General features: G+C 33.6%; 3 protein-coding genes across 3 annotated transcripts; 2 read left to right on the plus strand and 1 right to left on the minus strand.

Moving 5' to 3' along the window:
* Positions 1-1,436: 1,436 nt before the first annotated feature.
* Positions 1,437-5,913, plus strand: MONOS_4188 (uncharacterized protein; the record flags this gene model as incomplete). The annotated part of the gene is made up of 1 exon (XM_067874240.1): positions 1,437-5,913. The coding sequence occupies exon 1, from the start codon at positions 1,606-1,608 to the stop codon at positions 5,911-5,913; it is 4,308 nt and encodes a 1,435-aa protein (XP_067727180.1). The 5' UTR covers positions 1,437-1,605.
* A 765-nt stretch (positions 5,914-6,678) lies between these two features.
* Positions 6,679-8,173, plus strand: MONOS_4189 (uncharacterized protein; the record flags this gene model as incomplete). The annotated part of the gene is made up of 3 exons (XM_067874241.1): positions 6,679-6,698; positions 7,154-7,266; positions 7,656-8,173. 3 exons carry the CDS (start codon positions 6,679-6,681, stop codon positions 8,171-8,173), a joined length of 651 nt encoding a protein of 216 aa, XP_067727181.1.
* A 4,178-nt stretch (positions 8,174-12,351) lies between these two features.
* MONOS_4190 (uncharacterized protein) lies at positions 12,352-14,134 on the minus strand. The gene is made up of 4 exons (XM_067874243.1): positions 14,061-14,134; positions 13,882-13,918; positions 13,326-13,816; positions 12,352-13,212 (listed from the first exon to the last, which is right to left on the minus strand). The coding sequence occupies exons 1-4, from the start codon at positions 14,079-14,081 to the stop codon at positions 12,451-12,453; spliced, it is 1,311 nt and encodes a 436-aa protein (XP_067727182.1). The 5' UTR covers positions 14,082-14,134; the 3' UTR covers positions 12,352-12,450.
* Positions 14,135-16,853: the final 2,719 nt, after the last annotated feature.

Here is a 16,853-nt window from a genome sequence, read left to right on the forward strand (position 1 = left end):
ATAAATCGATTGAAACCAAATTGCAAACTTTTTTATTCATAATTATTTATCACTTTTTTAGAATTTTATATTCAGATATGGGAAAATGAGATTTTAAAAGTGTATTTTTTTAAAAATTACGCTTTTGTGAATGCTAAAAAGGTATTTGTTTAAAATAATATTAGCACTTTAATTTATTTATGATAATGATTTAGTGATTGTTATTTTATATCGAATCAAATTTGATTGAGAATGATTTCATCAGAAAAAGTTAGTTCGACTCAAGAAACTTCAAATCACCGGGATAACTTTTCAGAAAATAAAGAATACATATTGGAACTTGAACGAGCTACAGAAAAGCGTCTTGTAAAAGAAAAAAATGACAAAACAGCAATTGAAGATTTAATTCAAAAGGAAAAGTTCTCAAATTCACCAAAAGAAGTTCGAAATAAACGAAATATTCCAAAGAAGATACATTTTACAAAAGATAGCAACGAATCTGACAAGCATCAAGCGAATAATAATGAAATTTCAACTTCAAAGAATTTTTTGCCAAGTGTCGTTGAAACAAATTTCTCTAAACGTCGATCCCTTTTCCATTCACCAATTTTTATCTATCCGCAAGATTTGTTTCTGGAAAAATCAGAAAAGTACGATGCGTCAGAAAAGAATCAAAGTGAGAAAAACATGGAACATATTGATTTAACACAAACTCATTCTATAGTGGTTCAAAAGAATGAAAGCAAGTTGCAATTAATAAGGCAGTTCATTTTAAAAGGTATTGAAGAAGCAAGGGTAGTATTTGACTCGTTGAAAGCTCGTCTGCATGAGGTGAATCATCAACTTGAAAATGTCAGTACATTCCGTGTTTTCAGAGAGCAAGAAAGAAATACATTAAAAACAGCTGGACTTTGGCATTTAAAATCAAATCTGGGAAGGGTCATGCCAACGGGGTTCATGAAGAATAAAGAAGATAACATATTGAAAAGAGATCAGATAGAAAGAGATAACTTGATGCTGCTATCAAGACGTCTTTCTTTAGCTTGCGCGTTTTTTATAATGAAATGGAATGCAACGATGAGCAGAATGAGAGGAAAGATGCTTCGTGAGTATCAATTTCAAATGGCAAAAGGACTTATTGCGAATATTTTTAAAGAATGGAAGAAAAGAAGTAAAGAGAAAAGAATTAATAATCATAGAAGAGAAATGTTGATTGCACGTTTCAGAAATAAAACCGAAGAGGAAGCAAAAGAACAGGCATTTCAGATTTGGAAGGGATATACAGACGAAAGGATGAAGAAGAAATCTCTTATCGCCTGTGCTGTGCTATTCTTCAAAGACAAACAAAAAGAAAGATATTTTGGCATATTGAAAAAATATGTCCAAAGAAAAAAACGAAAAAGAAATAAAATGAAAGCTGCCGATGAAAATCTGCGTTTGCATCGAATGGGCTCCATTTTTACTGCTTGGAGAGAAATAAACAAAAGAAAAAAGCAAATCATCGAAAATGTATTCAATGCTAACAAAGAAAAATTAATAAGCACGGATGAAATAACTGATAAATATGAAATAGGAACACAAACAGAGCCAATAGACAACTGGCGGAGAAGCAAAGAAGAGAAGTCAATGTCTAACTCACCATTATTAAGCAAAGATGACTCAAACACAAATTTCAAAAGCTCTTCTGTGATGTCATCTTCCTCTTTTTTGTCGCCTCCTTCTTATTCTCCGCCTTCACTTCATTTTCATTCACCTTCTCCTTCTCCTTCACCTTCACCTTCTCGTTCTCGCTCTCCTACATATTTTTCTTCTCTTTTAACTCTTCCGTCTCTTCCTCAGTCGCCTCAAGAACTTTCTGCCAATTCAATTTTATCACCTTCTCATTCCAATCTGAGCATTCCACTTCAACAGACGACTCATTCAGCTCATTCAGCTCATTCAATTCAGTCACCGTCTCATGTTTCATCTCACATTTCATCTCGCACATCGCTTCCTTCTTCTGGTTCTGCTATTAATTCAACTCTGCCTGTGTCTTCAGATATGCTTTCTTCAACTTCTTCTTCCTCCTCTTCCTCTTCTTCCTCCTCTTCCTCTTCTTCCTCCTCTTCCTCTTCTTCCTCTTCTTCTTCATCCTCTTCTTCTTCATTTTATGAATCGATTTCGTATGCCAAGCAAATATCAGAAAGAGAAAATTCTTCTCTAACAGAAGCAACCTTCACTCCAAATGAAAAAGCAGTGAAGAACCAAGCAATAAAAGGAAAAATTAAAGAAGAAGAAGAAGAAGAAGGAAATGAGTCGAGCATCGACAACAGCAGCATTCTTCTTCCGTCTTTATTGCAGTCTGCAAAGCATTCATCGCACAAGCCATCTTCATCACCAAAAAATTTGTTTATTTCATCTGCTTTTGCTTCTTCTGCTTCTTCTTCTGTTTTACAAACACCTCCACCAATTCATACCACCAGAAATCTTGCCAAAACCACAGCAACAATACCTCAACCACTCCTTTCTCAATCTTCAAGCCCATCTTCAACCCCGTCTTCACTTCAACTTTCTGACATTTCAACATTTCACAACACGCCAAAAGAGCAAATTATGAAAACCATTTCACAAATTCCGAACAAACAACAATATCAACAGCAGCAGCAGCAATATCAACAGCAACAGCAAATCAATCACAATTTTGAAGGATCGTTTTTCCCTTCTCAGCGTTCTCATCTGTCAACATCCACTTCAATTGAATACGTTCCTTCTTATGATTCTTATGATATGATGAACGATTCGCCGATTCATCTTCCTTCTTCATCTTCATCAGTTTCTTCTTCTTCTCCTCCTCTTTTTCCATTTTCTATTAAAGCTGATCAAAAATCAAAATACCCTGTCTCAAAAACTGAATGGCATCTGAAAAAAGATATTGTACAAAAGATTAATGAGATCCAGACAAACAAAAAGAGACTTATTTGTTGGATGTCTTTAAAACAAAGAATCGCTTCGATTGAGAAAAATGGAAGCAAAAGACTAAGAAAGACACAGAATTATATTTCTCCCGCGAAATCTTCAAAAAGTGAAATGAATTTTGGATCGCATCAGAATTTAAAGGAGTTGTGCTTCAATTTGCATCGCCAGCAAGCCGCAGTGAAAGTGCTTGGTGAATGGAAAATGAAGCTGCTGGAGGCACAGCTGATGACAAGTATCAACACTTGGAGGTTATTTTTGCTGATGAAGCAGACATTTTGCAAGTGGAAGGATCATTCAATGAGAATGAAAGAACTGGAGGCAGAAGTTATAGAGGCACAAAAGCATAAGCTCAGAAAAAGGATATTTTTATTGTGGAGAACAAAGGCGATGAATCAGAAGATTTCATTGAGTAGACATTTGGAAGGGAGAATAAAAGAAAGGACTTTTGAGCGGTGGAAGCAAGCCGTCCAATTTACAGTTTCAATGAAGAAAAGAAAGGATCTGCATATTTTGAAGCACAATTTTGATAAAAGAAGGGAAATGTTTTGTGAATGGAGACGAGTCATTGCAAAAAGAAAGAGGCAAGCAGAAGAAGAAGAAGAGAGAAAAGCTAAGAAGAGAGAACTTAAAGCGATGTGCATTTCTTTAATGAAACGGAGAAACTTTCAAAAATGGATTGAATTGCTGTTGTTCAAAGAAAAGGAAAAAGAGGCAATTTTGTATGATGAAATGAACAAAAAAAGGAGATGTTTTGCAGCATTGAAAGAGAATTTTTTTAATTGCTTGGAGAAAAGCATACAACACTACGAAACTATGAAGATGAAGCAAGCATTCAACACGTGGAGATTGGCATCTGAAGAAAAGAAAAGCAGTGAATCAAAGAAATTGCACAAGGAAAGCAAAAAGAAAAATATGAATAAAGCAAAGCAAGGAAGAATTGAACAAAGCAGAGACAAAGAAGACAAAAAAAGCGGAAATGCCAATGAAATGCAACTCTCAAAAGCAAAAACATCAATAAAACCTACAAAGCAAAATGGAATCGATTCAGTTCATTCAACGAAAAGAGCACGAACTTCAAGCCTTCGAAAAGATGGAATAAAAAGAACAAAACTGCAAAATAAACCGAAGAAAAACAGCAATCTTGCCTATTTTGGTAACGAAATGCCTGAAGTGAAGAGAAGCAAAGACAAAATTGTTCGGTCTCGACCACAATCAAAGCCAATATGCAATGCTTCGCTAATACGATCGAGATCTCTGAGTCGAATAAGGGTTCCCACATACGAAATACCACAACTGCAAATTAAACGTTCTTTTTCAGCTTCTTCATTGCGCTCAAATGCAAATCGTGGAGCCAACAAAATAGAACAAAGAAAACAAGTTTTTGAAAGGAATGCTTCAAAAAACCTGCCAAAAGTTTACAATTTTACACAAAAATTGCCAAAAAGAACAATTTTGTCTCTTTCAGACATTTCAAACTTTAAGAAAAAGAAAGAAAATGATCAGAAAACATATCCAATATCAAACGCATTGCTTGGACAAAGCACACAAACATGCGATTTGCAGATATTGAGATTTATCTGCAGCAGCAGAGCCAACATTTTGAAGAGGGCTTTCTGCAAATGGAAGGAATATACGCGAACAGTGATAATGAAAGAAATTGCTGAAAAGCTTGTGAATGAAGTGAGGAGGAAAAGACTGATGAGAAGGGGAATGAAAGGGATAGAAGAATGCTATCACAATCTCAAAGGCTCCTACACAGCAAATGAACGGGAATTCGAAAAAGTTCATAATAACGGAGTCAATTCAGAAAGAGAACAACAGTTGCGCGATATTTCTGTTGAACAGCCTTTGCATTCTTCGTCAGTCACGCTTCCTTCTCCACCACAGCTTCCACTTCTTCCGCCTCCTCCGCCTCCCCCTATGCATCTAAGCAACGCATCCTCAGCATCATTGTTGTCTTCTCCTTTCGATGCTTCAACTCTTCATCTCCATCCATCTTCTTGTTATCTTTCTTCAATTGACACTCCACCTTCTATTTCGCAGGCAGCAAAAGCTTCTTCTTCGACTTCTTTATTGAACACAGCTCCAATTTTGCATTCTTCTTCGTTGCGTTCTCCTCCTTTGCACAAATCTAATGTGCCTTCCATTCATTCAATTGACTGTAGAGAACCTTCAAAACCTGAAGACATAATTGCAAGGAGAACGAAAATTGCACAGAATGAAAAAAGAAAGCCAACAGAAAGTTCGTTTCCAAAAGTAAAGCGGAAAAAATTTCAACTTACAAAAGGAAAGAAGCTTCTGACTTCGTCAAACAATAAAAATGTGAAAGGAAAAACTGACAAGCTTCAAATTGAAAAGCCTAAGGGGCAGTTGTATAAAAGTGATATTTCGAAAAGTGTTGGCTCAAAAACGTTAAAGAAAAGTCATCCATCGTCTCATGTAATTTTGCCTTCTTCTGTTCAAATGCCGTCTTCTTTTCAATCTTTTCATGACTCTTCACGAGAAGATGTAAAATTGCCAGCTCTTTCCAACAAAGTTTCATTCAACAAAGAGAAAATAAGCACAAATGATTTTGCAAACAAAGAATACAATCCAAAAAGTAATTCGAAAGAAGTAATAAAGATTAAAACTTCAGATAATTTGGAGCTTTTAAGAAAAAGAGCTAAAGAACATTGCCGCTCTCTTTCACCTCCGCCTATCCGTCAGTTTTCAAGAAAAAAGGAAGTTGAACTGCGATTGAGAAAAAAGAAAAAGAAAGAAAAAGAATCAGATCAGCAGTTTGGTGAAGATGAAATGAGAAGAAAAGAAGAGGAAGAAAGAAGCAGGAGTTATTGTTTGAAAGATGCTCATGAGATAAAAAAGAGGATGTTATTTGTTCCAAAAGGAGTATTGTCAAACGACGTTAAATTAGATGCAAAGCAGTCGGTTGAAGAATTACTATTTATAGACAGGGAAATGCAAGAACGAATGGAAAAATGAAATTCTTAAGTTGATACATTTTATAAGACAAAAGTTTTGTAATCTTGATACAAGAATAATAAATTCTCTAAAGTTCATTATTTTCTCAAAAAGATAAATATTAAAACTTCCATCTTTTCATCAATAAATATTTTACAGAAATTCCACTTGGTACACAATCATCGCTGTAAATTATTCATTTGCCTGCAATAACTTAAAATTTTTCTCTTAGCTAATTTAAAAGATGAGAAATTGATGAAAGTGAACTTTGAAACGCAGTATGCATTGAGAGCATTTAATTAACGAAAAGAAAATTAAAAACAATATATGGGACGATATTTTTAACTTTATGTATTTTGTTCCAATCTGCACATTTTATTATATTTCTCAGTTTTGAAAATTTTCTTATGTTTTTTTGACACGAGAATGAAAGACTTATCATGATAAGGTTGTGGGAAAAGTTTGGAACAAATTGTTGTTTTTTTCAAAAATGCAAGAATTATGCTCCATATTTTTTCATTTTGCCCCATATTTTTCCCACCTTTCACTATTAGAATAACTTTGAGAGAATTTGAAGAGAAGTGAAAATGTTTGGATTGAAGGAAATATAAAGTTGAACTTAATGAGAACTTGGAAATAAAAGCATAAATTGGAGTTATTTCTGATTGGATTTGCAGACTTCACAAGAACCAAATTTTTCATCAATTGGTTATTGTACTCTTTCTGCCTGGGATGAATGATGGCTGCACCAGATCCTTCAGCAATGACATGAGAGATCATTTTCTGATGCAATCTGAATCGTGCTCGTTTGTGAGAAATTTGAAGCACAGAATTGATGTAAAGATGTTGGATGGCCTTTCTTTCTATGAAATCTTCTAATTCTTCTTCTTCACCATCAACAGTCAAATCATTTCAAATCGCTCTTTTTCTGAAACTTCGATTTGTTATTAATCTGAAGGTGCATAAATGTCGTTTTCGTATTCTTCGTTTTCGTCACAGGGAAAATACATTTTTCCTTTTTCTCAATTTTATTCTCCTTTCACTGAAATCCGTCTTTATTGCACTTTTCAACTGAAATCGGTTATTCCTGCCTTTGTCAGCAATCGCATCTCAATGCAATTTATTACTTCTTCTCACACGTTAAACACCTCAACCATCGCTGTATCAGAAGGAACTGTTGCAGGCGCTGTGAAGAAAATGACAACGATGATGAAGAATATGATGATTTGATATCTCCTTCAATTGCAACTTCTCTGTTCAGGTTGGAAAGAAAAGCAAAGAGGAGTGAAGCCGAGTTCAGATCAACGGCAGATGAAGAAGATGAAGGTGATGAGAGAAAAAGGAAATCAGCGGTGCTGTGTCTGAAACGAGATGGTTTTCAAGAAAAGTCAGCATGGAAGGCAGAAGCTAATTTGAGCGATTCAAAAACAACATGCACTTCTCATGCAGAAATATGAATCATCTGATAATATTTTCCTTTTTTTCCTCATTGAAAAAATGGATGGTCAAATTATTGTGAGACAGAGGAGACAAGAATGAGAAGAATGCAAATGAAGCAAAGAGATGAAGACTTCTTTCCTTTGCTGAAGGTGAGAAGACTAGATTTGAGGAAAACCCTTTTCAAATAATTGAAAAAGAAGAGGAAGAATCATTTCCGATAACAGAACCAACAAAACCGAAAATTAAAGCAAATGAAGAAAAAGAACAAGAAGAAAAAGATTGGAACGAGTTGATGGAATGTGCCAATCATTTGTTAAAATAAGAGCGAGAAGAGCTTGACGGAGGCGATATATCAGAAGAATCAACATCAGATGATGATGAAAAGGATGAAGACAGCAAACCATCTCTTTTTTCAACTCAAGTCCGAACTCCATCTGACATTTATAAGGCTTACAAAGCTCAGCATCCCGATCAATCAAAAACTCAGCCAGTACATCATCTTGTCACGCGACACATTAATTCTAATGATAGCACTTCATCATCAACCACGCCTTCTTCTTCTTCTTCTTCGCCCTCACCCCAATCGCCTTCTGCCATCTCTCTGAACAGTGAATCTCCTTCAACTTCTGTTATTGACATCACGTCAAGTTCTTCTTCTGCAATGAATCAACAAGCTCAATCATCATCTCACATGTCAACATCTCAAATATCATCTGCAGCACCAAAAAACGTATCTTCTATTTCCAATTCACGTTCTTTGGATGGCTCTGTTTTTCAAAGAAAATCAAAGGCTTTTACAGGAATTGTATGTCTCTTTTTAATTATTTCTTTGATTGATTAATTATTATTGTGTTTTTTCTTTTTCTAAAAATGCATTATTTGGGAACTTGATAACAATTAAATAAAAAGATACAATGTTTGTTTTATTGAAAAAATTCAAATTTAAAGAAATATTTTCAAAAAGGGCACTTCATTCTGGAAGAATATTTTTTTTTGTCTCAACAAATATTTTATATAACTTTTTTTATAAATTTTTGATTTGTAACAAACTTCAAGATGATAATGTTTTGTCGGTGATAAAAATCGAAAATATGTTCATTACAAGATGGCCACTCACTGCCTAATGTTTACAAATTCGTGCAAAGGGAATAATTGCGAATCTTTAATTTTTCAATTTTGACTTTTTTTAACAAAGAAGAATGAAAATTCTAAGTTCATGCATGGCAGCCCATTACACTTCTAAGTGAGATTTGAATTTAAATCTTAAAGTTCAAAAGTGTGCATCTTTTGAATTGAGAGATATCTTTTTGAGATTTTTATTCAATTTTTCGTTATAACTATTGAAATACCTGCTTTTATCAATGAAAGGAATAAAATATTAAAGATGGAATCAACAAAAAAGTTTCTAGGTGTGTTTTCACAATTTTTAAATCATTATGAAAGTATTTTTGTCATTCAATTGAGTAGAAATGATGCATCGGCTGGAAGGTTGTGCTAATGTTGACCGGAAACTGAAAATAGTTAATTTGAACGGTTTTATTGACAATATGAGCAAGGATGAATTTATTGATATTCTCAATGAAGAAATGTTTGATGAATTAAATTTGTTGATTGCAGCAAACGGGTTATCTTTGGAAAATATTGTTTTTCTGCTGAAGCATATTGGTTACTACAAATCTTTATTGGGAATTCGCAATAACAGTTTTGATGAATCACTGTTGTGCAGAAGATTGTCGATGATGATAATTGATGAAAATAGAAAATCACAAAAAGATGAAAAACTTCTGACTGATCTGTGTGAATGCTGCATTTCATTGGTTGATCAGCAATCCAACTTATCTGAAGAACTTTTTTCGATTTGTCAGGGTTGCTTATTGAGAGCTCCTTTGAAGAATTATAAAAACAAAAAAATGAGTAATGAAGTGGAAATTGCGTTGATATGCCTGAATTCCATAACTCGTTCTTTGGTTTGACTATTGTTAAGTGTTGCTTATTTCTATTGATTGTTTATGTTTTCACAGAATAAAGTGTATTATTATGATGCTGATGCGTTTGAATCAATGATTAAGGATCACATGAATTATGACTTTCTCTCAAACCTGTCTTATCAATCGGCCATAGAGTTTTATTACTCAAAATTATACAATCATTCTATTTTAAATGTCAATGATAATCGTCATTTCGTAAGAGAAGCGACAGAAGAATTAGAAAAACTGGGAAGAAGCATCAATTGGACGAAGAAAATTCACAACATCAAAGAGATTAGTGAAATAATTGTGATTAAGAAATGGTGCTCAATGATCTTCTTTTTTGCAAAGAAATTCCAATTGAGCAAAGAAGAAATGATGTGGCTTCTTCCTTGCCTTGCAAGATTAATCTGTCTCGCGAAGGATAATCATAAAGAAGTTGCTGAGAAATGCATCACTTTTATTGAAGCAAATGTGAATGAAGATTCATCGATTGTTGTTCATGATTTTTTGAGAGGGCAAGCTGCATGTTGCGTCTTGGGGGAAATGTGTAGATTACCATCAAAGGATTCTTTGTATCACAGCAGATTGGCATTTTTCTCGTTTCTTTCAAACAGATTGAACAAAAATGACAGATTGACAAGAGATGAAAAAAAGAGTTATGTTGTGAAGAGGGAGATTGCAGACAGATTAGAAGAAGAAGGATACGAAGACCTGCTTATAAGTTTTCGTGGAATGGGGAATTGCACGAAGTTTAATGACTTGGATATTGCAACAAATCCTGTTGATTATTTCGTGACTATCTAAGTTCAACAAACTTGTCAGGTGCATGCTGCATTGAAGAGGCAAAACGAAATTTAGCCGAGGTGCTTTTCACTCTTTTAATTTTAAAAAAATCAAAAAAGCAGAAAAAGGAAATGTGTTTATGATTTGTTTCAGTTTAATTCCAATTATTTTTGAATTTGATTGAGTAACTTTGATAAACATTTTATTTCGATTTGAACTCTGTTATTTTTTATTAAATCCTATGATTTTTTATTTGTGTGTAGGGTCAACTTTTTAATGGGACTTTTTCATTTATTGGCACTTTTTTTATTTTCGACAACAAAAAGCTGAAAAGTGTAAAGTGGCTTTCAGCATTTGGATAACAGATTTTAACAAAGTTTGTTCAATTTATTACCGGTTTGTTTTTTAATTTTTATTTATTATTTAACGAGACATTACGTTTTTTTTGATAAATTTGAATTGGTTTTTCCCACTCAACCAAGCATTTCCAGAAAATGAAAAATACTGTTTTCAAAAGCACTAACTTTTATCTAGCTGTTTTTTAATTCTTTTTTTTTGGCAAACAATTTTTTCGTGTTATTTTTGCATTTCATTTTTTTAACAACATGCTAACATAAAACTGATTGTTTCTTTTAAAATATAATGAAATGATAAAAATAAAAATTTGATATGAAAAACAAATACTCTAATAATGAAGTGTTGAAAAAATAAAACGTTAATTTTTTATATTTGTCAAGAACTTAACAATGTCACAAAAGTTTGATCGAAGATCAAATATTGTTGGAGCCATTTGTCCGTTAAAGATAAATAGAAAATGAGAATGTTTTATTTTTTCAACACTTCATTATTAGAGTATTTGTTTTTCATATCAAATTTTTATTTTTATCATTTCATTATATTTTAAAAGAAACAATCAGTTTTATGTTAGCATGTTGTTAAAAAAATGAAATGCAAAAATAACACGAAAAAATTGTTTGCCAAAAAAAAAGAATTAAAAAACAGCTAGATAAAAGTTAGTGCTTTTGAAAACAGTATTTTTCATTTTCTGGAAATGCTTGGTTGAGTGGGAAAAACCAATTCAAATTTATCAAAAAAAACGTAATGTCTCGTTAAATAATAAATAAAAATTAAAAAACAAACCGGTAATAAATTGAACAAACTTTGTTAAAATCTGTTATCCAAATGCTGAAAGCCACTTTACACTTTTCAGCTTTTTGTTGTCGAAAATAAAAAAAGTGCCAATAAAGGAAAAAGTCCCATTAAAAAGTTGACCCTATGGCATTATTATGGATGATCTTTTTTGAAATCATGTTTTCATCCGAGTTTTGTTCAGATTATGTTTCTCCAAGCAAATGGTTTAAAAATAGCTTTTTCTGAGTGTTCTGTTTCCAAAATGGTGTTCGTATTTCAGATAATCTATTTTTGAGTCATTTGCATGGAGAAAAATTATTTGAACAAAACTGGAATGAAAGTGTGATTTCAAAAAGGATTGTTATTATTCGTTGAAATACGAATGAAATATATATATTTGTTTTTGATTTTGAATATGTTTTTTTTTTTTTTTTTCTTTTTCATTTTTATTTATTTATTTTTTATTTTGCAAATGTCATTTATTCCATTTGAAGTGTGATTTTATTTGTGTGAACAACATTTTGACCAAATGCATTTCCTTCATTTGAGCGAATATATTTTCATTGAATCTCTATTTTCAGCAATAACAAAAAATAAATCAATTTTTTGCGTTGTTGATAAAAGATTTCTGGTTTTTTTAACATTCAAGAAAATAAAAGGATGGATTATTCTTTTTGGTGTTGAAAGTTTTCAAACATGAAAAGCTTTATAAAGATTTTCAACATCTATTAAAATCGATTTTTTCCAAAAGATTAAAAGACGATTTGAAGTTCATTGCCATTCTTCAAATTGGAGAAAAAAAGAGAAAATTGCTTTTTTTGCAAATCAAATAGTGTTCAAAACAAATTTCACATTCATAACAAGGAAAATTGGCAATTTAATGAAATTTTTTTGAAAATTATTTCTTCAAAAATAATCTCATAAATTAAGAGTTGAATGATAAAAGTGTGGCTCATATTCTTGAATTAAACATTTTCGATCTTTATTCTATTTTTTTATAAAAGATATGACAGTCTTTATCTGCAAACAAAACAAGATTGAGCTATCCTTTCAACGCACCACCATTTGAGAGCTTATTTCAATTTTGCACATTTCAGAAGCCTTGCTTCATTTCAAAAAGAGATAAATTAAAAAATTTTGAAATATTTCAAATGATTGCTTTTTATTTTTGTGAAATGATGAAACAAGAAAAACAAATAATTGTGAGTCACAAAATTCAAAACATCTCATTTTCTCAAACATTTAGAGAATAATCTGAAATATGCATCGATAACTGATATGAATAATATTTTGTTTTGTCAATAAAATAAAATATTCCATGAAAGCTTGTGTTGGTATCTTTGTATCCTTCTTCTTCCATCATTTCGTGTATCTCCATTTTCATTGCCTTTCTTTTCGCTTCTGAAGCTTCACCATCCTCCTCCTTTTTCAGTCTTTTTAAAATTTCCAAAAGGCATATCATATAGTTCATAAAAAAACTGTCATTTAATGTTGGTCGCTGAAGCTCCTTCAAAATGAGATCAAAAACTCCGCCTTTCAGCAAGTCATCAATTTCGATATTTCTCTTTCCGGCTGCTCCTCTTAACAATTCCATGCATCGACAGCTAATTCCTCTGTGATTAGCCATTGCAACTCGGAATATCTGAACAATGCTTCCGATAAGCTCAGAATATTCTTCATTCCACAATTTGCAATCCTTGATGAAAACGTGCAGTATTTTCAGCCATTTCATCAAAAGAATATCTTCTTCTGTTTCTTGTTTCTTATTTTTAACCGCCCAATTCACACATTTTGCCTCTTCATTCAACTCTCTTCCTGCCTCTCTTGCAAAATGCAGCTTGTTCACAATCATCTGTTCTAATTTTCTATTACCGTAAAGCCCATTTATCAATAACCTCCACGCAGAATAATACGCAAGACAAGTCAGGTTACGATGCTTTTGATGATGCTTCAAAATTTCTTTGATCTCTTTTTGATGTTGTTCTCCAATCCATCCCTAATCAAAAATAAATAAATAAATAAAAGAGGGAGAAAGAAAGAAAGAAAGAAAGAAATAATAAATAAATAAATAAATAAACAACAGCAAAAACATAATAGAAATGCTCACACATATTCACCGATGCGGCTCAAAGCCAACAAAGCCATTTCCACCTCTTTTTGTGCGTTTTCATCTTCCACCTTGTTCAATGCAACTTTCAGAAGGTAAGGCACGCAAATTGATATCAATCTCCAATGAATTTCGTGGACAAGCATAAGATAGCATTCACAAAGATCAACAAGAAGCTTTTCATCTTTTCCTTCTTCTTTCTCATCTTCATCAATTATCATCTTTTGAAATCTTTCATTCAATGAACAATAATCAAAGTCAGGAATCCATTCACATTTCAGCACTTTGAAATACCCAATGTGCTTCCCCAATAAGCATGCATTTTCCAAAGTCAATTTCTCTTCTTCAATCATTTTATTCAAATTGTCGAGCAGGCATCCTGAAAAAATAGAATTAAAGTCCTCTTTGCTCATCCTTTCTATCACTTCATTCATTTCTTCGATTTTCGCTTTTTGTTCTTCCTCATTGCAACCTTCAAGTTCAGAAAACAACTCTGAACAAAAAAACGGAAAAAGAAATGCAATCAGCAAGAATTCAAATGCAATAATATCTGCAAACTAGTTAATTTTTGAGCGATATCCTTTGCCGACATTTTCTTGAGAACGTTGCATTTAGAAAACGATATCATTTTCACATGCACGTTGAATAAGAACACGTTTGATGAGAAGAAGCAGGGAAGAAAATAATAAAATAAAATAAAATCTAAGAGCCTATCATAAATATATCAGTGTTTATGCCTTCGCTTTTAGTATTTTCATTGGCAAGAAATTAAAGAAAATGCAAAGATTTATCTTTCCTCTTTATTTGTAATGGATTAAAAGATCGAATTTCACTTTTTTTGAACAATATTAAAAATTGGTAAAAATAAGCGAAAGGAAAATGAATTATTCCTTTGGCATATGAAAGACTTAGAATAATTTGTTAAAAAAAAAATAAAATTATTTTGATAGAACGCAGTGAGACAGGTTTGCTCCGAGATGATGAGTATTGCACACGATTTATAGGTGGTTTAAGTGAGAACTTCGTACTCCCAAATATGACGTGGAAAAAAGGGCTTGATGAAATTATAGACAAAAACATTCAAACTATAAAAAAGTATATTATGAATTGTCCGCTTCACTTCACCTCCGACTTCGCCTTTTCGCCTTGGTCACGAAGACCAGAGGGCAGGGGACATTGCCCCTCGGAGCTCTTTCCTGCAGCCCGTGCAGGGATCCGGTGAGGCGAAAGCTCAAAACGGAGCAGAAAGAAAAACCACTCTCGCTTTCACGAAACATGGAAATGAAACTGCCTGTGATATGCTCTGCCTCCCGCTCTTCTGCTAATCCAGCAGAGCAAATCCACCCACCACGCACTGTGTGGGTCAGTCTGATTCTTCTCCTTGTATTTGTTCGACACTAATTAAAGGAGCAGGATCCTTCAAAGAACTTATTATTCCTTCCCTGTTTCTTTATCTAGGTTTTCGATGCACCAGTATGACTTCGGGCGGTTGATTCTCCTTTTTTCCCTTGATTATCTCGCACCTTTTTTCTCGTCATCTTCTCTCAAGCGTATGGCTTTCGTACGTACCCAGCCGCTTTGAGTCTTTCCATCCGCATTTGAATTATCTCAGAGCAAACCTGTCTCACTGCGTTCTATCAATTTACAATGGAGCGAATCTACGAACGCAAGGAGCTAGATAGCTCCGAGATAATGAGTTTTGAAAGCCCTTTAATATATTTATTCTTATTTAATTTTATATTTATTTATTTATTTATAATGATCTTTAACCCTCCTGACTAGCATTTCATCGTGCGGTGGATGAACTGAGAGCATGCGGATGAAGGTGCGGGAACTGGCTCCACTCCCTTTCTTTCTCAAGGTGATTCTGAGTCCTTCTCAGCCAGTAATTCGATTCTTTTTAGTTCTTTATAAACCAACCTGAACAGCTCACACCCTGCTTCCTCCAATCTGTGGCCTTCTTTCTCTGTGAGGCAGTGCGTTTGCTTCCAGTCAGCTCGCAAACGCTGCTGAGAATAATGAGGGGTGTTCTCCGACGCAATGGTCGTTGGGATGAGTTGTGTTATGATTAAGTTATTTCTCTTTGCTTTCTCTCTTCTTTAAGCTATAATTCTCGTTTATTTGTCTCCTTTCTCCTTCCTCACATCTTCTTCTCCCAAAGCTTCTGATATCATTTCAGTGCAATTTTTCATCTCTGAATTTGCTTTCTCGATTCTCATATCCTTCCTTCCTCTATTTATATCCAACTTTTCTTCTTCTCCACTTAGTAATCCTGGGTATCCAGTTGTCTTCAGGATTAATTTCGTGTCGAAAACCGGAAATTGTAAAGTATTTCTGTTCCACTCTTGAACTCGGTTTACATCTCGCTTTTGCATTGATCTCTTTCCAATCCGAACCTATTCTTCTTGATTAATGTATTATAACTATATGTCTAATCGAGAATGTGGTCAAAGAATCGTGTATTTAAGACTCTCTTTGAATAGCTTCTAACTCTTCTTTTATTCTCTGCACACTTGCAGGCAGACATTCTATTTTACCAACCACACATGTTCCTCCATAAAAGTTGTCCTGGCAAAATAAAACCAACGTTGGAGCGTTTCTTCTGCATCTGTGAGTGCATTTGAATGTTTGTTAATATCGATTTTTATAGTATTCCTTTCTGTCATCAATATCGGCACTTCCATTAATATTGTATTCTCTTTTGATATTGAACATTCCCTTCTCATTCTTTCCAGCTTTGCTGGCCTTAAAGCTCCAAAGATCATAGTGTTGATGAAGGCTCTCCTCTGGAGTGCATGTGGGTCTGTTGCGTTATATGTGGTTTCTTCCACTTTTGTGATAGTTGAAAAATCCCACATTGATTCAAATTGCTTGCACCTTCTCTGCTAATCTCTCTCGTAAGTTTAAAGAAATGATCAATATCATTCTCATTCGTCTTTATTTCTCTGAAAAGAACTATTGACTCAATCACTTTTCTTTCAGTTTTATTTTTCTCTCCACTTGAAACATTTGTATTGGATAGAGTTTCATATAATTGTGCCATTATACACCTGGCATCTTTGGTTGTGAGGAAGTTTGAATCATCCACACTTTCTCTATCCAAGAATTGCTTTTATCTTCGCAGCGCTCTCCACGTATCTCTTTCACTTTCTTGGTTTCTCAATGTTGTTGCTGATAAATCCTTCGCTCCAACATCATCTCCCCATGTTTGAAAAAGGTCACTTCTTAGATGTTCTCCTCTCCAGTCTTGTTCTTATGAATTCTTATGGGGGTAATTTCCTTCCTTCCTTTCTAACCTCTTTTGAGATCAAATAAATGTTTCTCAATAACAGACTAGTTCAATCTCGTTCATTAACAATTCTTTCTTTCTCTTCCGTTTCAGAGGGGATAGTTCACAAATAGTTTTTCAGGGAACCGGAGCAATCGTGTCTGCAATAACATCAAGTCTTCTCGGTGCGAATGTTTGAAATTTCTCTGCGACTTTTTCCACTCTCAGTGCATGGCTCGGTTTTTTTTAAGTCCGGCTGAGT

Source organism: Monocercomonoides exilis (assembly GCF_001643675.1).
Source record: "Monocercomonoides exilis strain PA203 chromosome Unknown scaffold23-1346700, whole genome shotgun sequence".
In the NCBI taxonomy this organism is placed as follows: Eukaryota; Preaxostyla; order Oxymonadida; family Polymastigidae; genus Monocercomonoides; species Monocercomonoides exilis.

Coding starts and splice junctions, on each gene's coding strand:
- MONOS_4190 (XM_067874243.1), bottom strand. CDS start 14,081: ATGAAAATACTAAAAGCGAAG. Junction 13,817..13,881: donor TATCGCTCAAAAATTAACTA/GTTTGCAGATAT, acceptor TTTTTTGTTCAG/AGTTGTTTTCTGAACTTGAA. Junction 13,213..13,325: donor TGAGCCGCATCGGTGAATAT/GTGTGAGCATTT, acceptor ATTTTTGATTAG/GGATGGATTGGAGAACAACA.